General features: G+C 41.5%; 1 protein-coding gene across 3 annotated transcripts in view; it reads right to left on the minus strand.

The window, feature by feature from the left end:
- Positions 1-22,521, minus strand: part of abca2 (ATP-binding cassette, sub-family A (ABC1), member 2) — an 88,170-nt gene extending 65,649 nt beyond the window's left edge. For all 3 annotated transcript variants that reach the window (XM_041041775.1, XM_041041774.1, XM_041041773.1), the window contains exon 1: positions 22,170-22,521. In XM_041041775.1, coding sequence (XP_040897709.1) covers positions 22,170-22,235 — 66 coding nt within the window. In that variant the 5' untranslated portion in view covers positions 22,236-22,521. The remainder of the gene's footprint in view (positions 1-22,169) is intronic.
- Positions 22,522-22,747: the final 226 nt, after the last annotated feature.

Genomic DNA, 22,747 nt, shown 5'->3' on the forward strand with positions numbered 1-22,747 from the left:
ATAAAAACAGATTGCTGGTACAACTGTTGATGGACTTCTTCATTAAAACAATGTGAATCTGTCTGGCTGTGCCGGAACAGTTGCTCTTCAGTTGTATTTGTAAGCAGCTGTTAAATGAGAGTCTGCTGTCATGTTAAACTACACTGAATTCTGGGGGATTACAGCTGTGAAACAGGAGCAGATCAGAAATCAGTTCTGGAAAAAAGAAAAAAAAAGATCAGTTCTGATCTGAAAAAAAAAAAGGTTTTTTACTAAAACTGGAAGTTTAAAAATAAAGTTGTAAGACTGTCTAAGCCTGTTCCAAATAAAAACCTGTTCCTCTTTGCACAAGGTCAATAACAGCCCGGGGGTGATGTTCGATAGCATGTTATCAAATTCAGATCCAGTATTGATTATTAGATAGATTAGAACTAAACTGAGCTAGAACCCTTCCCCACCCACCATCTGAGCATTTTAGGTAGCGTGTTTGGGTGTCTGCATACTTTTGTGCGTTTCTATGTCCAGCATGAGTAGAGACACCTGCTGCCATCCAGTAAGTAACCACAGTCTCAGTGTGTCAGACTGATGCACACACACAAATTAGAGGGAAGGTGTTTGGAGTTTCACTTCAACAGTGGCATCTGCATTTCTGCTGTGTCACCATGCTGTCTCAGACTTCCACTTTGTGAGGACAAAGTCATCTCCCCAGGGTGACATGAGTGCACACAAACACACTCCACACACACACATACACACACAGAGCCAGAGATTGAGTACTCAGCAGACAGGTACAGACTGAGGGGAGACTGGCTGTGTACAGGAGCTTGTGTCCTCTTGTCCTTGTTACTACGACTGATACAGGACACAACTTTACTGCCAGGTAATCATCCTATAGGAATCATCCTGTTAAGTGATGAGAACACAGACAATGTTCTCACATTCCAGCGAGTGTTTCTGCCAGTTCTGTGTCATTCCAGACTCAGGCGCTCCCCTCTGCCTGGTGTCCCTCCTGGTGGCCTCCCTGCCCCTACACACACACCTGTTCCCATTTACCTAATCATCCACTTTGTGCACATACCTCCCTGTTCCTGCTCACCAGTTGTCCAGATGGTCTTTCTGCTCATTGCTAAGCTCTCCAGATTCTCCAGATTCCTCTTCCTGACTAGCATCCCAGTAAAGACTCTTCACCTGCCAGCACTGACTCTGTGGTGCTTTTGGGTCTTGAATTTCTTGGAACATGATAGCATCTAGATAACGAGCTCTGGCGATTCGTGCTAACACATTAGATGAGGACTTATTTACAGGTTGATGATTTTTAGCTATACACCTTCAGTCACTGCTGTCTAACATCCAGAAATCCCTAATGCAACCACAACAATTCCCACACATCTCACAATCAACTCTGACACCAGAACATAGTTACATCCCGAAAAGAAAAGGTCACTCAGACCACACGTCCTAAAGCAACACTAGAAACAGGAAGCCTTACAATATGGATCACTATTGTCTTCTATTTATCCTTAATTTATTTATTTATTTTGCATATACAAACTGTATATATGCATCACATCTCCTGCAGTACACCTGGGAAATAATCTCTCTGCAGCCTGATCCATCCTGACAGTTTTCTGCAGAGATATCCAAGCATTCCCTGTGTCCAAGAAGGGTGAGGAATGAACAGTAAGGGAGAGGGAAAGGTGACACCATCCCAGGATGGGCTGTGTGACCACTGTGTGACTGGAAGAGAACAGTGAAACGCCACGCTGTCCCATACGAATACAAAACGTTCTGGACTCTGCCTCAGTTGTCCTCTTTCCCACAGCTGGCATGAGTCTTTGATAGAGGTCATTAAAGAAATGAAAATAGGACTCAGTGCTTATTTTTAGATGTAAATGCAGCAAATCATTGTTTAACTGAGTCATTTTGTGTTATTTGTATTGGATTGCATGGTACATGTGTACCTCATACAGTGGGGAGCGAGGGATACGGTTTCATTTTGAAAAAAGGCTCACTAATTTCCTGAAACAGCTGGTCACTGTGGTTTTTAGTAAACATTACTGAAACGTGAGGAAACAGTGTATTTACCAGGGACGTTTTTCAGGGGCAGATTAATCCACAGCTGCTGCTTTAGTGAGTACTTCCAGCAGCAGGGCGGTGTGTGTGGGATTAAGTCAAAATAAACTACAAAGTGTGTTCATGGTAATGAAGAAGCATTTGAACAATGTGGCTAATTGATAACAGTAAAGCTCTATGCACAGAGGATATGGCTGCATATTTCTATTAGTACATCTAATCCAGAGCTTCAAGCTCCTTGTTGAGCAGCCAGCTACTTTCCTAAAAAAAAAAAAAAGGCTGTCTTATATAGTCTTATATAAATTTAAGTTTTAAGATATGTTAGAACGACAAAGATGAATCGATTAGACTTAAGTCCTTTTATAAAGCAAAGATGTCAAATATTCACTAGTTTAAGCTTTTTAAATTAGAGCTGTCCTGTATGTAACAGGGTCACTCCGGGAACATCCGATCCTTTCTGGACGTATTCTGCTGGGTTCTGTCTGCTTCAGCCTCTCATGTTCCAGCGTGGATCTACAGTCCAAGCATTTCACTACAGAGGAGAGTGAAACTTAAAGTACGTGCCTCTGAATTCAGACAGAGAAGCTGGCAAAATGCACAGATCTGCCAAGACGCTATTTGTCAGGTAGCAGCTTTAACTTGACGACAGGTCAAAATGAAATGCAGATCCACCATTTCCATCAGTGGATCACCTGGTCTGACGCCAGAATGGGCTGGATCCCATAAATTATGCTGGGTGTCTTATTCAAAAGCAGTTTTCTGGAGTCAGATGAAACTCTTCATTCTTGACCTTAACCAAAACTGGACTGAAATGGCCACAGCATTTTTGTCAATTAACATTTTGATGACTAAAATGTCCTGTTTTTGTTGTGTCGACTAAAACCGGACTCAAACGTTCATAGAAAGATTCTAGTTGTTGCTTGTTTAAATGCGAGCTGTTCCACAGCCTGTGCAGTCAGATGGACTGATTAACACAGGAGCGTATCTGTTCCATAACACACATATGATCTGCTAATCAAGTAAAACTAGACTAAAAATAGATTTTATCCTAGATTTTATCCTGAGGACTGAGACTAAATCAAACCAAAGTATCTCTACCTCCAGCCTTCACCCTGTCACACTTCAGTCATCACACAGCATCATTCCACAACATCCACAACAACCTGATGTAATCCCTGCTGCAGGAAAGTCTGAAACCAGGCTAAAAGCCTTTCACTTCTCCCCCTCCTCTCCCCTTTGTGGGAGAAACTCCCTCCTTCTAAATAGATGTGTCATCTTCAGTCTGGCTGGCACAGGCTGCAGCCTCTCCCTCTAATCACGCTGCTCTATTAAAGGAGCACTTCACCCAAAAAAAAAAAAAAAAAAAAAACAACAGGGCTCATCTGCTGTGAAATAACCACTGTTGCACAATTTCATTTGGCTTAAGAGTTTAGAGCTGATGAATATGAACTTGTCCTCTAGTAATGGAACTAAAGGACAGAGGATTAATGAAAGCCCAATAAAAGAAGTCATAAAATGAGGAACTTATGCAGAATAAACAGGTTTTTTTCTATTTTTTCAATGCTTCAATCATATAGAAACTAAATAAGCAAATAATCTCACAATGTTACACAATGTCTAAAGACAATAGTCAGGTGTATGAATAGATAATGACAGATTTGGCCCCTGGGCACAGACAAGTAAAGTCCTCCCTACTCCTTCTATATAGGAACCACAGACTGAAAGAGACACACAAAACAACTACATGCATTCTGAAACATTGTTGTGAAACACTAACATATCACATACAGAGGAACACTGTCTTTCATTTGGAATCGTACTCCTCTCTCTCTCTCTCTCTGTCTTAGCTCTGGTTTGGTCTCCACCGTCTCCTGAGAAACATTTCTGGCTCTTAAGCTGCTAAATCTTCCTCTGTGTTCACCAACTAACCTCTAACTTTGTCTGTCAGCTGTTGTTCCTGCTGAGGAGGTGGTGTGCAGGGGCTGTTTCAAGCTCTGTCTCTGAAAACAGTTGCCTGCTGCGGCCGAAAACCAAGCTTTGAGAGCAATGAGTGTGAAGCAGAACAGCAGATTTGTGGGCCAGACGGCTAAACCATGAGCTGAAAGTCGCTATAAAGCTCCAAACAATTGATCTAAGCAATAATTCTGTGTGACTTCATCACTACGAGCGACCCCTTTCACACTGTCACTTTATTTTCAGTCATTCGAAATATTGTTACTGTAGAAAATATTCATTACAGCCACTTTAATATGAAGTTTTATGGTAATTGTCTCATGACCACATAAATCCACCCCCTAAAGACCAGCTCTGAACATCCATTTGAAAAGAATGTATTTCAGCACAGGCTTGTGAAGTATGTGAGTCAGTGTGTTGTTGGTGTTTGGCTGTTTACAGCATCTCCTCTGTGTGTGTCTGATTCAAGAGAAATGTTTGTTTTCATTTCTCTCTCAGTTCACCCTCCTTCTCCAACTGAAGATTACATTTCCATCTGTAAACAGGCTCCCCACCACCCTCACCACCCTCCAGCCTCCGCAGACAGAGAGAGAAACAAACATGGCTCTTGTGAAAAGAGACCACAGCACTGTCCACTCTCTAACTGATTCTCATCTTTCTATCCATTTATCTCTACTCACATTTAGCTGATGGGAAGAGCTCAACAACACAGGAATATCAAGGTTGTTTACTAACAGCCCTGTGCTTCAGACCACAACCGACAATTTCTAGTATATTTTCACTAAGTGATGTTAAAAAAAAAACATCTCTCAGTTTTATTTTGACATTACACTAGGAACTAAACTAAAGTTGGAGAGAACAGTAGAACTGCAGTCGATTTAGAAAAAACATGTCTACTGCTGCAATATTTTTCTTATCAGTCAATATCACTGTATACACACAGGGCACTTTATTAGGAACACCTGTACACCTGCTTATTCATGCAATTACACATTCAGCCAGTCATGTGGCAGCAGTTCAGTGCATAACATCCTGCAGATACACATCAGGAGCTTCAGTTCTGATCTCAGTGACTTTGACTGTGATATGACTGCTGGTGTCAGACGGGCTGGTTTGTTTCTGAGTGTTTCTGAAACAGCTTCACCAAAACTGGACAGATGAAGACTGGACAAACGTAGCCTGCTCTGATGGATCTGGATTTCTGCTGAGGCTGCAGATGGTAGGGTCAGAGTTTGGAGTCAACAGCATGAATCCATGGACCCAACCTGCCTTGTGTCAACAGTCCAGGCTGCTGGTGGTGGTGGTGGTGGTGGTGTGATGGTGTGGGGAAAGTTTTCTTGGTTCACTTTGGGCCTTAATACCAATCAGTCATGGTCTGAATGTCACAGTGTGTCTGAGTATTGTTGCTGACCATGTTCATCCCTTCATGGCCACAGTTCACCATCTTCTAATGGCTACTTCCAGCAGGATAATGCTCCATGTCACAAAGATAAAGTCGTCTCAGACTGGTTTCATGAACATGACAGTGAGTTCAGTGAACTTTCAGAGGCTCCTCAGTCTCCAGACCTGAAACACCTTTGGGAATGTCCAGGAACACCACACACCCAGTGTGGTGTTCCTAATAAAGTGCTTGATGAGTGTGTACCAAGGTATAAATGAAATATGATCTGTGAAAATTTTATGTAAACACAGTTGTGTTTACCTTCACACCTATTCCTCCTGCAGACCTTTTTTTCCGTGCCGTTTCCTCGTTTGAGAGTCAGTTTCACCAAACTCTTAACCGGACAAACTTATCATAAATTGCTCATTTCAACTTGATGACTGCCTCCTGTTCAGGATAGCAAATATGAACAAATATAGCAAAGTGACTGGTCATACAAGAAGAACACTTTGCTTTTTAGAACAGAATATTTTAGAAAATATTCTAAATAACAGCAGCCCAGCCATGCAGATTTATCTGTCAGGCTCTTCTTGCCAGATGTATTTTTATTATTATTATTATTTTTTTAATCAAGGCACTTGAATTTTGGAGGAGAAATCCATTTCTATTTCCTCGTCGTTTTCCTTCAGCCTGCTCTGTTTCTTTTTTTGCGGTCGGCAGGTGAACCAATGCCATGTTTCAACCCAGTGTAACCTACTGCTGAGTGTGGCCCTCTCCCCTTTTCCTCTCATCACTTGTTTCCTTTTCTCTCCATCTCATCTGTAGATTTAATCTTAGTCCCTTTCTCTCTCTGTGTCTGAAGCATTTCCCTGGAGGAAGGAAGAAGCTCTCAATAATTCATGGGCTGTCTGAGCCTCTTTTCCCAGCACCGACCACTACTGCTGCAGCCTGTCTGCCGCAGCTAAAGTCCACTGGCACCAGTGTTGAGCAAGTTACTTTAACTAACTATAAACTACAGTCAATTACTCATTGAAAAACTAATTACATTACTAATGTAATGTTATGTAACTCATAAACATCATAGTTAATGCTTTACATTACTCGTTACTTTACTTTCCTTACTCAGCTGTCTGTTCTGTACCTTCAAATCGCACCCAACCTCTTTTGTATTTAACACATCCAGAAACAGAAAATAAGAAATGCCTGAGACCGAACTGATTTCAGCCTTTCATCAAACTCCCAGTAAGACAGGCAGCACGCCAACATGTCAAAGGAAGTGAGCTTTACTGGGATTAATAACCATAATGTAATTACTGATTTTCAAATTGTAATCCCTCAGACGACTCATTACGGGGAAAAAAGTGATCACATTACTGTAATGCGTTTCTAAGTGTTGCTTTACAGCCCAACCCAGACAGACTGGCACAGACTGACAGCCAAGGGTACTGAAGGACTTTCTGCCAGCTGTTCTGCTCTACCACAATGAGCTATGATGAATGGTGCTTTTTGCTGTGTGGATGGTGTTAGTCTGTCTGCGAATTAAAGGAAAAATAATACACAGAGTGCGTTGATGTGTTTTGAGTTAAATTGTACTGTGCAATAGAAGGAAAGAAGCCACAACATACAGCAACACAAGTCTGGCCCTGTGTGTGCCATTCAATCCTAACCAGTACATTTGTGTTAAAGTGTATTTATAGCCAGCAAACAAACTGCTCGCCCCCCCATTCCCTAGGTACACACACACACACACACAGACTAAGACATTGGCAGTTTCTACATTTCAGCCTTGAACACAGAGCTGCTCTGAGATAAGACAAGATACAGTTCATCTCTCCCAGGACAGAAAAAGATTAAGAGCCTGGGAAACCTACTGTTCACAGAGTCACACAATAAAGTTCTCTGTAAATGATAACATAAAAAAGCTGTAAAATCATAACATTCAGAAATTATCATAACAATGGCCCACTTCGTGGCGGTGAGTAGGATTTATCTGAGCTGGAGACGTTGAAACAGAAAAAGCCCTCTGCTTTAAATCAAAGTCGCATCTAATCAAGCTAGAGCAGCTTATGTAAGTCCAATCAAATGCCTGGCTACACTTTCATGAAAATATGAGACAGGCTGCTTTGGAGGTGGAGGGACACCACATTTTTTAAGGCTGCAGTTGGATGTTCTGCCATGAATGTACTTTTTTCTGTTGACTGTTCGTGCCAGTAACATCTCTTCAGTTAGACAACTACACTTCCATAGATCATTTTTTGTGCACTCTGGAATATTTGTTTTGCAGCTGACATTCCCTTGGAGCTCTGACTGGACATGTGATGATCATCATGAAGCCCTGGTAGCTCTGAGTAATTGGAAGTACATGAACATGTTAATAAATGATTGCCTTCATTAATCCTGTCTATTTAACAACAGTTGTGTGTTTTTTAGTCAAACCTCAAAAAGAATGAAGCCAATTAATTTGAAAAAAAGAAACATTTGACTCGTTAAACTATAATGAAAGGGCCGTATTAAAGAACCAGTACGCCCTTCATTAATGAGACTCCATCCCTTTGTTTTCTTAATATTTTGTACGTCCACCTTTATTATGGATGAGATTCAGTCCTCCTGGGCAAAGATGATACCGGTCTAACACAAATCTGCTTCTTCACAGATCATTCTTTTCTGCTGCTCTTTGATGGATTGCTTTGTTCCTGCTCAGCAGCTCCTTCATGTCGCTGGTGAGTCAGAGATTGTTTTGTTCCTCAGAATGCGACTCTGTACAAATGTGAATTTAGCTGGTTGTGCACAAATATTTACATACAAGTGTAATTTTTAAAAATAGAGGTTTTTCTAGAAGTTTTCTCACACCATTGTGACATTTTGACTTACAATTATTTGGAAAACAAAAGGTTGGATTTTTGTACAAAAGAACAAGCAGCTGAAAGGTTTACAAGGTTGAAGTCTGTCGCATTTTAAAACATATTGATGAACTTTTCATTCATAGTCTTTTTATTTAGCAGTCTGGAATAATATTGGATTATTCTTCCTTAAATTATGACAGAGTGGATTGTATTAATCAATAAACCACCCAGTGATGCATTTTATTATTAATGCATTAATGCATTTTATGATGCATTTTATTTCATTATTATTATTATTATTATTATTATTATTATTATTATTATTATTATTATTATTATTATTAAAGGGCCTAATATTTTTTCTCATGAGCTGGTGAAGACCAAACCAGAGCTAAAAGGAGATCAAATATTGAACTTATGTTCATCAGGTCACAAACACAGATACAAACATGACTCCAAATATTGCTCTGACTGCTGGATCTGTAGATAGCCATTTGGCAACACTTTTATCAGCCATCCATTTTCTATACCGCTTAGGGGGAGCAGGAACCTATCCCAGCTGACTATGGATGAGAGGCGTGGGTACACACGGTGGACTGGTTGCCAGTCAATCGCAGGGCTGACACAAAGACAGGCAACCACTCACGCACACACCCACACCTTCGGGCAATTTAGAGTAGCCAATTAACCTAACCCGTGCATGTTTTTGTGATTGTGGGAGAAAGCCGGAGTACCCGGAGAAAACCCACGCAGGCACAGGTAAAATGTAAAATGCTTGTACTCCTGCCCCCTTGTGGTCAGTAAGTGTCTAAGTAAAATTTCTGTGCAACCACACCATGAAATCTGAACTTAGCCTTGGTGTTTGAGGAGTTTGGGTGGAGGTCACCATATAAACTTCATAAGGTGGTAACGTATCCGCTGTGGCCAAAACATTATCTATATACATAATCTACATTTCATTTCATTATCAACTTTACATAAAGTACAATGTATCACACATTATTTATATTCATAGACCACTCTGGGGGATCCGTGTAGGAATGGATCGGGGGGAGGGCTAAGTTTTTGAATGTAAACTTAAAACCATAAAATGTGCATAAACCAACCCTTACCGTTTCACTGAGTCTAGGCAGAATCCAGAAAAGCCAGGCCATTAGGAACCATGATAAATAAAAGGTTAAAAACTGCATCTAAGTGCCTTTCTGAGGAAGAGCTGCAGCACACTTTCCTCACAGGATTTATAGATACTCTCTCCTGTTTCCAGTGCCTGGCCTCGGTGAACCAGCTGCTAGTCTATTAGACTTTACAGATAGCATTTATAATTCATTTAGCTGTCAGTTAACCTTCTGCTACAGATTTGCACGCTCCCTTATCAGTCAGCAGCTTTATCCTTCATCCCCTCCATCTCTAAAAGCTCTCTCTGTCTCTTATCCACTCCCTTCTTCTCTCTTCTCTTTAGCAAATGCTTTCTCTCTTTCCTGTTGGGGTTCTTTGTTTTCCTTCCTCTCCTCATTTCTGTTTTTCCCAGCTCTCTGTAGTCTTCACAAATACCCAGCCAGTGGGTTTTACCCAGCCCACTGTAGGACTATCGCTAAAAGACAGACTAGATATAAGTCAGGCACACTGCTAGCTGCTGCCATTGGAAACTAACTGCTCAGTACAGCTGAGCAGTGTGTTTGATTACTGTCAGCTGTGTGCCATATTTTGATCTTGTTCTGAGGTCAGATTCGCTTCCCTTATTTTGCAGCAGAAATGTGTGACTATATCTATGCATAAAGGGGTGTGTGTGTGTGCACATCATACAGTATTATTTATTTATCTTTCCCATGGTCATAAAGTGCATGAACAAATAACTTCATGAGTACCAACAGTGCAGACTGCAGTTGGACCTCATAAACCAAAGACAAACAGGTGGAGACAGAATGAAATAAAGCTCTGTGCCAAAGGTACTGTAATATACGAGTTAAAGACAGTTACTGTGTAGTCACAGATATGTTCACACACTTTGATGAGGGTCTCCTCAAATTAACAAACATCTCTGTTTTAATTCCTTTTCACTTTCTGATGTACCAGGAAGGATCCCTGCACTCACCTACAGACAGGTGCACGGTCACCAAATTATCATGCATAATTATGTTCATCACCTATTCAAATTAGTAGGTTAATTTCTGGATAGTTACCAGGATCAGCAGATGGATTTTAAAAATCTGTTTAACTGCTGTATTCCAGCTAAAATTCGATTCTGTACCTCCTGCTGCAGAATCCTGTCTGCCTTTGCATTCACACCACAAACACATTGCACCAGAGTTCAGTTGGATGTGGCTCAAGATCCCCTTTTCATGCGGTTTCTGCCAAAGGGTGAATGACAGTTTTCACAAGTGTGACAAAGTCCAGCCACTGTACACTACCTGCCCAGCAGCAACAGACTGACAAAGCAGCTAAACAGATATTTTTCTCAGGAGACGGTGGAGATGAAACCAGAGCTAAAAGGACAGTGAAAATTGGACTTACATAAATCATGTGGCCACAAACATCTGCGCAAAAAATTATAATGTTGGTTTTATGTACCGTTTGTTCTGTTCAGATTACTCAGAGAAACCAAGTCATATTGGTATTTGCAGAACTTGTTACATGCGCAGTATTTCCTGGTTACTGTGAGTCTACATATACATGCAGCAGGTCAGTAATCACAATTCTACCCTGCCCCTGACCTTATTTTTGGAAGCATGACTTGCTTATTTTAACTCAGTGGTATAACTTGTTACACATGGAGCCCTCAAGAAGTGCAGAGAGAAAAAGAACGTGATGCTAAAATAGAAACTTTCACCAACCAGGTAATGCCACAGATGAATTTCCCTCCAAGGACACAATGCCACTACAAATGAAAGGACCAGCACTAGTGGATTAAATGCAGTGGGAATCTCACAAAACAGACTCCCAACAAGGTAAAAAATAAATAAACAAATAATAAAATAAAATAAAAGGTTGCATGACATTGGACAACACAAAAGCTGACCTATAATAAAATGCAGGCCGCTGCAACAGGTGGAGGCACACCAAATGAGAAGGTGAGAGCAGTGGAGCAGTGATGGGTCTAACACAGGCACTGACCCGATAAGGCAAAAACAAGACTGGAACAACCACCCTGCAAGTTTACAGTGTACAAGTGGTGCAAATTCAAATGGAGCCCATGTCACCACATCATGTCCACAGCAAAAACACCTGAGTCCTGGGTAGTGGGTATGGAGATCAGGCAGTAACTTTAACAGAAGCAGATTAAAAAAACGAGGCCTCCTACTAAAACATGACCAGTTATAAAACAGAGGGAATGAGAAATAAAGACCTGCCTCTGATACAAAAAATAAAGACCCCGTCCACTCTGAGGAAATACTGTAGGCGACTTATTTTCACTGACAGGTGTAACTACGTTCTTTCAGTGGTTAGTAAATGAAGTCCTCAGCAGTTTACCTGTATCCAGTGCTCCACTCTATAGAGTGTAGCATCAGTCTAACTGCACCTGTGTATGTGGCTCAGTTTAACTTGATGGAGAGTGAGTCTCTCCTGGTGTGTGAGGGAAGTAGCAGCAGGTTGCCGCAGCAACTGCATTATAAGTGTATGCCATTAGTGGTAGTCATGTTACTTCAGTCAGCCATAAAGTGTGTAGATAAGCTCAGGTTGCAGTATAGTAGTTACTGAACGGGAAGAGAGCGGGGATCAGAGCTAAGCTAACCCAGCTTGGACTTCAGAGAGCGAGGAGAGAGATGTGTTGTCGCTCCCTCACCTAACTGAATGCCTGCTGTTTACCTGCCTCGTCTGTTTTTCTTTCCCTTGGAAAATACCTGCGTAAGCTCATTTTATCAGAGCGACTCCTAAATGACAATGTAATGTAGCCTGTTAGTGCAGTTAACCAACTGAGTTCTCTATTGGTTGCACAGGGGACAGGGGCAGGAATTGAGCTTCCTGGGTGATTCGCGCAAGATAAAACGATTGATCTGACATGCAGACAATGGCTCCAGTCTGCTGTATCTGTTTGATAAATATAGGACATATGTTTGGGACAGAATGTGTCATATCTGCACCTGAAAAATGGACACAAAACTCTGGCCTCTGGTACAACTGGCCTTGTCAGAGCAAAAGATGTTCACTTAAGTCTTTGGGCTGGTGTATACTGCCACAATGCTGAACCACAAGAACCTCTATCTTCTGAGAACCTTTTCAAATTATTTCTTTCAACTTCTATTTTCACCATATATCCAGTACTCCTGCTTACCTCACAAACCTGCTTTGGCCGTCTCTGCCAGTTTCTCCAGAATCCAAAACTAACAATATTCAAATGAGTAAAATGTGACTAATGCACATTTTATCTAAAAAGCAAAGCTAAATCAAAATCAGGTGCCAAACTAAACACTGCTGGGACCACAGGTCACACATCTCTGATAAAAACAGACACATTTGGATCTGTTGTGTTTAAAGGCTTTGAGTTACATTTATGTGGTGCAGTGAACTTTTTAGGGCTACACCTCTAAATCAGCCAGGGCCAGAATTTGAAAAAAATCTCAAACATCAATGTCAGTGTCAGTCATAAAAATTCAGTGCTGGTCAGGCTATACTTTTTACTGTGTTTCAGACTTATTAAATATTTAACACAGTGCTGTGTTGCTCACATGGCACATTCTATTACAGTGCTTTCTCTTGCAGGGGAAATTCTGGTCTTTCCTCTCGCTCAGTGATGTTGATGCTATCTCATCAAACACACACTCTGCTGCTGGTCTGAGCCGTGCATGGCTCTCTGGTAGGTGGTTCACCCTGATCATCCTACTTATCTGCCTCTCCTCTTTCTCCTCTCTCCTCCTCCTCCTGCAGCATCACCATAATAGCAGTACTGGTGTTTGAGGAAAAACAAGCTTTTATCTACAGAGGAAAACAGACATGCTGGTCTGAAACTGACAGAGATTTGACTCACATCAGTTTATTTAGATAAATGGATTAAATGGATCAAATAAATTGGTCATTGGGTTTCTGGTTATTTTGACATCAAGTTTAGTTTTCATCTTTCTACCGTTCTCTCAATCTCTGTCTCATTTGACAGTCAGTCTCAGTGGAGTTGTGATGCCATTGAGTTTGTTTGTTTTTTTCTGCATCAGAAAAGTGCCTCTTGACAGCTGTGGCTGAGGTTCCCTTCACTGTTTCGATGCCCTGGTTCTGGTTCCATTTCTTTCATCAAGAGTCTGCAGCACAGCGACAGACACAAGTTTTATTCCCATCATTATCTGGTGAAAAACGCAGGCTGAATGATTAAGGATACAGCTTTACAGAACGTCCACTGGTCTGATGGTATCAGTTTAAGGAGTACATCCATCCATGGAACATGTTCTGATTGGCATATTTATTTTGATCCTATCAACAACTGCTTTGGGGCCCAGCACTCTCTGTTGTAAATTAATGAGAACTGAAGAGAGAATAACATTTTTTGGCTGCCAAGTACATTATAAACTTAGCTTTTGAACTGTGGAAAAAGTAGTCAGCGTAATAAAACAGAAAAGAATACTAACATTATATATCAGAGACTATACTCAATCCAAAGTGCCCTACACAGTGAACTGTAAGGTTCTCGTGCTTGATCTACCCAAAAAGCCCATTAGATAACTTCAGCTGCCAGAGTTATAACAAGAACCAGGAGAACTGAGCATGTCACTCATGTACTGTTTATGTAGGGATCTACTTTAAAACTGTCCTGATTGATTATAATCCTTCCAGGGGTTTTGTAATCCATCATGGAAACTGGTGCTATTTTTGGATATTTGCAAAAAAAAAAAAAAGATCTATAAATCAGTGTTTTGTGTCTTTATTCATCTATTATTAACATAAAAGCAACTGTTACCATGGTCTGATGGCTGACAGCAGATATACTGACTCCACCAATCATAAGCTGTCTTATTGAACCGTGTGTAAGGAGCTGAGCCAACGAGCGTCACAAGACGGCAGATCGCTGATTTACAAACATGACTGGAGAAGTCCCTGGCTTTCAGAAATCTAGTGCAGAACCAAAGCACCCATCAGATACAGAATAATCTGTGCAGATAGACATCTGAGAGTTGTGTGTGATGTGGAGCAAATTGTGTCATCACTGTCATTTAAAAGCAACAATATGGCTATAATAGACTAAAGCTTTTTTAAAAAGCACTAAAATAAGGATAGATGAAGTCATTTGCAAAAGTAAAAAAAAATCTCCTGCTGTTGAGCCACTTTCAATCACAGCAAGAGAAATTCCTTCACCACAGCAGACCTAATACAGTATATGTTGACCCTTCTTTAAAGAAATCCTACCTGACCATTACTGGATTCTTAATGCAACTCATGCACGATGCTCCTCTATCTATTATCTTGTCTCTGTCACAGGGACCAACACATGAGAGTGATGCTATCTCAGGTAAATGCTGACGAGATCTTTCTGCTGTGATCATCAGTAATGTGGACAGCTTCAGTGAGGCTAAACCACGGAGGCATGACTGTAAATCTATAGGCAGGAATGATGCAGCTGTTGCTATTATTATTACAGAGGCCCTCCAATGCATCTCCTGTGGCTCCTCTGAGTTTGATGTCTGAAGGTAGATGGGCTAAAAATAGCTTCCACCCACCCCCACCCTACACACACATACACAAACCCTCCCTTCTATCAGGACACCAGTAAAGGCATCAGGCAGTGATAAAAATCAGGCCGCCTGAAGACAGACCCAACCTCAGCCTTTCAAAACAGCACAAACATCACAACAATAAACCAGCTGACACTCAGTAGGATTTCTGAAGGCTTAGTACCACAACTAGGTTGTCATGGAGGTCTACACCCAGGTTCACTGAAGAAACACATGCTCTACAGCAGCCCTGCAGGCAAACTGAAAGGCAAATGGCAAAAATCTTAACTAGAAGCTTTTCACCTTCAATGGCACGAGTGTGTATTGAATTACAAGCATGCTCTGTTAGACCAGCTACTCTCGCTTAATCAGTAACAATAAAGACAATCCTAGATTTCTATTTGACACTGCAGCCAAACCTAATCAGAAGCATCTGTCTCTTAGCTGCTCACTCTTTACAGCTCAGGATTTTTATAACACTTTGTCTGCAGGAAAACAGATGAGACTGGAAACAAAACTAGTTCCTCATCTCCAGCAGAACCAGCTGAGTAATATACTGAATCCCAGATAGTGTCTCTTCTGACAAACTTTGAGACCGTATCTCTTGAAACAATGTCTGAGCTGGTTTCTAAACCAATCACCAGCCTCCATCTAAACCAACCACCAGCCACCATCTAAACCAACCACCAGCCCAATCTAAACCAACCGCCAGCCCAATCTAAACCAACCGCCAGCCCAATCTAAACCAACCGCCAGCCCAATCTAAACCAACCGCCAGCCACCATCTAAACCAACCACCAGCCACCATCTAAACCAACCACCAGCCCAATCTAAACCAACCGCCAGCCACCATCTAAACCAACCACCAGCCCCCTCAACACTACCATCTGCACTGTATTTAAACATCTACTACCACACCTTGATCCAGAGTGTCTTAATAATTTCTGACCAGTCTCTCAGATTCCTTTCTTTTCCAATGTACTGGACAGGGCTGTGGCTTTCAGTCCAGATATCTAACTGATCTTTTTTTCAGTCACTCCACTGAAACTCCACGTACTAAGGTGGTAAATGATCTTCTGCTTTCTATGGATTCACATTCCACCTCTGTGCTTCTCTTACTGGATCTCAGTGCAGCTTTTGATGCCACAACTTATTTGATGCAGACAGTGCTGAGAATATTATATGATGGTATTAGAGCATGCTTTGCTAGGCAAACTACAGGATAAGACCATTTCTAAATGACCCCAATCATCTTATTCTGCATTATGTTCTGTAAAAAAAAAGCATTCATAACATCTACACCAATACTGACAAATTGGTGACAGGCCAATGACCAATATATTGGTTGGATTCTTTCTGGGTTTGATCCTAGCCTGGCTTTTGCCACCTACAGTGTGTAACACTGTGCCAAACCATGAAACTATTATGGCACTTACCAAACTGCTCATATACAGTCGGGTTTCAAAAAAATGCCTTATCAGTCTGTACTAAATTTCAGTACCTATGGAACACCTTGTCAGCATCAGTGAGCCAATAAGCATGCAGATTGCTTGTATCAAGATCTAATAATGCTGATGACTGGCCAGCTAATATAATTTTACATGAACATGTTGCAGAGGTATGCAGGAAAAACCACTACATTGCACCCAGAGACAGGGCTCACATGTGTGTGTTGTTGTATTTTGAGAGGCTTGATTACAGTGTGTGTCACATAGTACGTACAAAAGATGATGTAAGAGATCAAAAGCGTCTCTGTTTTATCAGACTCAATGCCGCTAGCTCCTGATGCAACACATGCACAAAGGACTTTTCTGCCAAGACCAGTAACGCAACCAATTTGATGAAACACTTGAGTGTAGATGGAAGGAATTTAAAAGCAGAAAGTTTCACTGTGTTCGACTGCAAGAAGAACGGACCACAGCCTCTAAGCATTCAGGTCCTCCCAACGTTACAGAGCCTCCTTTAAAATCTCCATCACCAGACTCCCTCTCATCCGAGGTTAACAAAGACAGAATTATGGTGGGGATTTTAACTAAGTAACTTCTACAAAGTGCTGAATTAAGGGTGTGAGTACTTTTGTCAGTGACAGATTTCAGTTCTTTATTGGTTGTGTGGCTCAGGTGTGTTTGGCTGCACCTGGAAGCTGCTCGACATCCTCCCAGATCATGTTCTTCATATATTCTTACAATTCATCTGTAATTTTGTCCTCCTGATTGTTCATACTGTCAATCTACTATGTTGCTCTATTCTGTTGCAAGTCCTGGAGGAGGAACGCATTTTAATGCACAAGCGAGTGAAAATAAGTATGCGAGTGTGCGGATGTGAAGACTGATTTGAGGACACCGGTAGCAGCTGTTCTTATACCTATATTCGCAAAATACAAAGAATCTGTTACTGAATTTTTTTCTTTGTCCTGTTTCTCTTAACAGCCTTTAAGATACCCACTCCTTTATGTTGATCTGATGGCAATTTAATATGTTGCTTTCATGTCAGAATAAACACTCTCTTCACTTTTACATTAAAGTCACAACAGCGGTCTCACCAGGTTGAACCAAGTAAATTTCTGAATCTCTTTCATCAGGGCACAGTAGTCTGAACTGAATGCCAATAAATTAATTATCTCAAGCTTCACCAATCACCTTAATGAACTCTGAAACTCTGTGAAAGAGTCGTTTCATATGAGACATAGAGCAGAAAAATCACAGTAACACAGTGTCGCTACGCTACTGAGGTGCTGGTCTCCCGCATTTTGGCAGAGCTCAGAGTTACAGGCGTGAGATGGACGACTGAAACCCACAGCTGAGGCACTTTCTGTGTAGATGTGCCGTGATAATCTGATCTGCACATCCTCTATATATTTTCAATTTTCATGTTAACTGTTCAAATGAAAACCTGGGAAAATACTTGATGTAATACCTGATATCCATGTTTTCATACAGCCAGTCAAATGTTGCATAAAGCAGTAACGTCAGTGCTGTATCATAGGCTGAGCAGACGGTCACACTGACCCAGATAGCTGCCTGCTCCACAAGAGCCACAGCCTCCGAACAACAACCCACATTAGCTTCCCTGCTAATGTCTTCTTCTTCTTATTTAAGTTACAAACATGAACACACATCTTGTCCTGCACCTCAGCTTGTTCAACGAGCCACAAAGGAAGGATTCACCGAGGTAAATCATCTGCAGCACGCTGAATGACATGTAAACATATCTGCAGACGCCCTGCGGGTCCAGTTAAGATGCTGCTGTGCTCCTTACTCTTCTAAATCACTGCTAACGACTTAGCTTGGGCACTATCACAACATTAAGGTATACCACAGTATTTAGAAGTCCCTAAGGTATGTGCCACTGTAAGTCAGACACAACACAGGCACCTGGCAGAGCAGGCAGGCAGCTGAGCTGAGAAATACAGGGCTGTGTTTCAGTTCAGAACTAATGATACAGATGAGCCAGCTAATACAGACGAAGCTGTGTGTGATATTTGTTACAAGACCTTTGTAGAAAAAGCAGGTAACACATCAAGCTGTCTTTTCTAAGGGTGGTCCACGTATACCCTTGCATCTGTGCTTCCAGTGCAGCATCTGAATGAATATTCAGCAGAGTGCGGAGCTCTGTCACCCCACCTGTTTTCATCTCATGCATTCAGCATCACACATTTGTGTATAACATCCTGCAATAAAGTCATGTGAAACACAGAAGTTTCCAATACTCCTTTAATGATGGAAAAGGAAAGGACTTCAACGTCCTGTTGGTCAATGCTTCAGTAAGCAAAAATCTGCTCTCCAGTGATGTAAAATTATAAATTGATGTAAAAATGCATCAGTGGATTCACAGTGTGAAGCCGTGGTCAGCGTCCCTCACGCTGGCCGTAAATTAAAGCTGAAACAGCAAAATAAGTTTTAAAATCCATCAGTGGTGCAGAACTGTGAACACTCTCCTTCCTTGCTGTCATAACGTTTTTAATTCAGCTCTCTCTTTCCCTCACCAGGTGCAAAATATCACGAGCGCTGTCTCCGGTCATGGCTCAATAAAGACATGACTGAATAACAGCACATCACTGTAACTGCTGGATGAAGCCAGCAATGCTACGTCTTCCATGTCTGTATTAGTACAGAGCAGCGTACAAAACATTCAGGTAGTAGTTTCTCAGTCTCCAGTGACATACATCGCCACTGGCAGATCCAGGGTTGCCAGGTCTGCGGTTTTCCCACAGAACTGGGCTCATTTGGAAATGTTGCCGCAGGTTGACATTTTTCTCTGCTAGACTTATTTTGTATGCAAATTACATGAATAATATCCACTGATCTACACCACAGAGATATATTTTATTCATGGTAAAATACTGTATCTAATTACACAAGGCCAAAACAAAAACTGCTTTTAATGCTGTCACACCAAACATTCATGATGTAGATATTACAATTAAATACAATTGGCAGAGGCATATTTTGAGTTCTGGTATTGAGCTGGTTTTGACTGGTGACTGGTTTTATCACACAGACCTGGCAACCCTGGGCCTGGGTCATATCAGCTGTTTCTAATTAAAGGGGGCCTATTATATATTTTTATTCTGGGACTCCACTAGAGGAGCTTTGCATGAGTCACAGTTCAAAATCAATCCTTATTATCTCATACTGCCTGTTATACAGCCCCTCAGTTTAGCCTCTGACACAAACAGGCAATTTTAGCTCTGGGCTTTTTAAGGCCCGCCTCCCTAAAAGTCCACTTTCTTCTGATTGGCCAACCTCATTGGACACGACAACTTCTCAAATCCATCCAAACAAATTCAAGCCTGAATCGAACCTGAATCACGAACATCTGAAGCATCAAAGATCACAACAGGACAACTCCGTTCAGTCAATATTACGCCCATTTCCTGCTTATTGTGTGACATGACGATGGATTTTGTCTTTCAGTCACAATGCCTGAGCTTTGGTCTGACAGGGATTACTTTTCCATACATTTACCTCATTATTTGAAACTCTGACCACATTTAATACGAACAGCCGACACTGTAACATTAAATACATGTGACAGGAAATAAGGAAAAGCATAAAAAGTCACCTTTAATGTTAATTCTGTTAGTGACTTGTGGAAGTGGCACATGAGTTGGAAATCACAGCTCATTCACAGCTTTACTTTAAAAAAAACAAGTGAATACCGTAAAATTTAATTTGGCCAATTTAAGATTCATCAGAACTAATTTGACAGTGGAATCTGCAAAACCACGTATGAATGCAATGATTCTCCTTCATCATATACTGTTTGACTGGTTGGTCTCAGACATGTAAAACCACCATCAAGTCAACTGAGATATTACAACAGTGAACCTCGAAGGTCAGAGACAAAAAGCTGAAGAATCGCCATCATTGTGACATTGTCGCCATTCTAGTTTTTAAAATACTCAGTGTTCCTGCTCCTTCTATTCTGACGACATTTGTAAGTAAGGACATTAGATCTGCTGACAGACATCAAAGTTACAGAGGGACCTGCGTGACTGGGAAAAGTTAATTCAGCCAATCAGCCTTCTCTCTCTGGGTGTCACACACAGCTGGAACACACCTCCAGCTGATCTGAGGGACTTAACAGCAAATGTCTTTGTTGTTGTTGTTGTTGTTGTTGTTAGAAAGCTGAAAACCTGGTTACTGGAGAAAGAAGAGCGTCATCATGATCTTTGATATATTTCCATCCTGCTCTGTCCATTAGTGTCTGACTACCATATGTTATGTCTAATGTTGGCTGCCTCATGTGCCTTCTGTTCTTCTGGCAGTGTGTGTGTGTGTGTGTGTGTGTGTGTGTGTGTGTGTGTGTGTGTGTGTGTGTGTGTGTGTGTGTGTGTGTGTGTGTGTGTGTGTGTGCAGGGTTGTTCTGAATGTGTTATGTGATTGCTATGTTTTTTTTTAATCAATTCATTTAGGTTTTGTCTTGTTTATTTTTTGTTTGTATTGTTTGTTTCTTTTCGTTGTTTACCACCAACCTGAACAGGGACTGCAGATGAAAATGAGCTGTTTGGCTAAACATAGCATATCAATGTATGTTGTCCCTGATACATAAACAAATGGAAGAAGAAAATAAAAACGAAATGCTTTTCAGAATGTCAACAAATTAATAGCTGACTCAACTGTTAAACTCATGAAGGCTTCACACTGTAAAAGCAAGTTCAAGTAGATTCTCATTTATCTTAGGAGACAGACTTTAAACACCAGATACAGCTTTTTCAGAAATATTCATGAAAGGATCCCTCAATGAGAGACTGAATTTTTACAGACGCTGGTGGAACAGAAGCTGGTCCAGAGGTGACCTCAGGAGTTAAGGACTTTCTCTACTGGCCACAGTGCTTGAATGACAAGTGATTTCAGAGAAGTGCAGAACAGAAACAGCCAAAAAGAAGAGTCGTACAAAGGAAGGATTCACAGGGTCTACACCCCACTGTACGAGGGAAAGTGGATCTTTACACGGGTCAGTGAGGGTTGAAGCTTGGTTGTGATTGGCCAGTGAGCCCTGTCCCACAACACACACAAATACAGCAAAAACTGTATGGACCCTGGACCCCCTGGATTAGTCCCGATGGACAGCCCGACTATGTGAAAGACAGCAGTCTTAAGAACTAGCTGAGACACTGTCATATGATCCTTTGCTCTAAACAATATAATATCATCCTCTCTGATAATAATCTAAACAACAATAACAACAACTCTGTATAATATTCCTGATCACACACATAATCCAGTCATGCATCAGGATATTCATATGAATAGTTTTCATCAGGTGGTGCTAAAGGCAGGTTAGTATGAATCACTTCATATAACATTACCTTATCTTATCTTATCTTATCTTATCTTATCTAACAACCCTATATAACAGCATCAGCAGCCCATCTGCAGCTTGTGCATATAATAAAAGAACAACTGGACCTCATGACAACACATCCTGGGCTTCTTTAGGCTGCACAGGCCTATTGAAAGAAAACTGAGGCTAATAAACACACATTGGCATTACACAACTGTTGTTTGTCCACAAACAACAACCTGTTTGACAACATAAGCACATTGAGGGAACAGACTCCTGCTTCCCAGCAACACCCATCATCATCATCATCATCCTCATCATCTCATTAAGCTCACTGCAGTGTTATTCTAATGTGTGATGGTTACATTTGGTAGGTGCAGGTAGAATTAGCCCAAATAACAACTGAGGGGCAATGCAGCAGCGTAGCGGCGGAACCGACGCCCGTCTGCTCTCCACAGACGCGGACACCCAAACACGACTTTTCACAGAACTGTTATAGGAACAAACGAGCCGTCTTACCGGTCCCCTCCTCTTCAGAGAGATGTTCTTCCACAGCAGGAGATGGAGCTGGTGCAGGAATCCCATTTTGCCTCCCACTTCTGCTCCGGTGTGTCCTAAATTTTTACCAAATTAGCATAACGGCGGTGGCCTGTGACTGTGGATTTAAACAACACGGGGGAATTTCTATCCCATCATCCAAGGCGTCCGGGTGCACGTTAACGGCGCTGAAAATGTGTCGGCCTTCGCTAATAATAAAATAATATTGAGCTTATCTGCTCATTTGCCAGTGACTGGCGGTAAAATGCGTGAGGAGACAGTTTGTGTTCGGTGTGTCATCCTCCGTGTGTCGGTAGAGCACCGGCTAGCTCCTCCCGGGCTGTCTGCTTAGCTTTATAATGGAATGTTCTGAGTTGGAGCAGCAGACCAGAGGGAGCTGCCTCATATTAAGTTAACCACAGTAATGAAAACGAGCCCTTCCGACCAGCTCTTTCAAAGCAAAAGCCCTCCTAATTCACTTGATACTGACATGAAGATGTGTGCCATGAAGAAAGCACCCCTTGGTCCTTCAGAAAAGAGTGACTACACACCAAGAAGGT

This window comes from Toxotes jaculatrix, chromosome 7, assembly GCF_017976425.1.
Source record: "Toxotes jaculatrix isolate fToxJac2 chromosome 7, fToxJac2.pri, whole genome shotgun sequence".
Classification (NCBI taxonomy): domain Eukaryota; kingdom Metazoa; phylum Chordata; class Actinopteri; family Toxotidae; genus Toxotes; species Toxotes jaculatrix.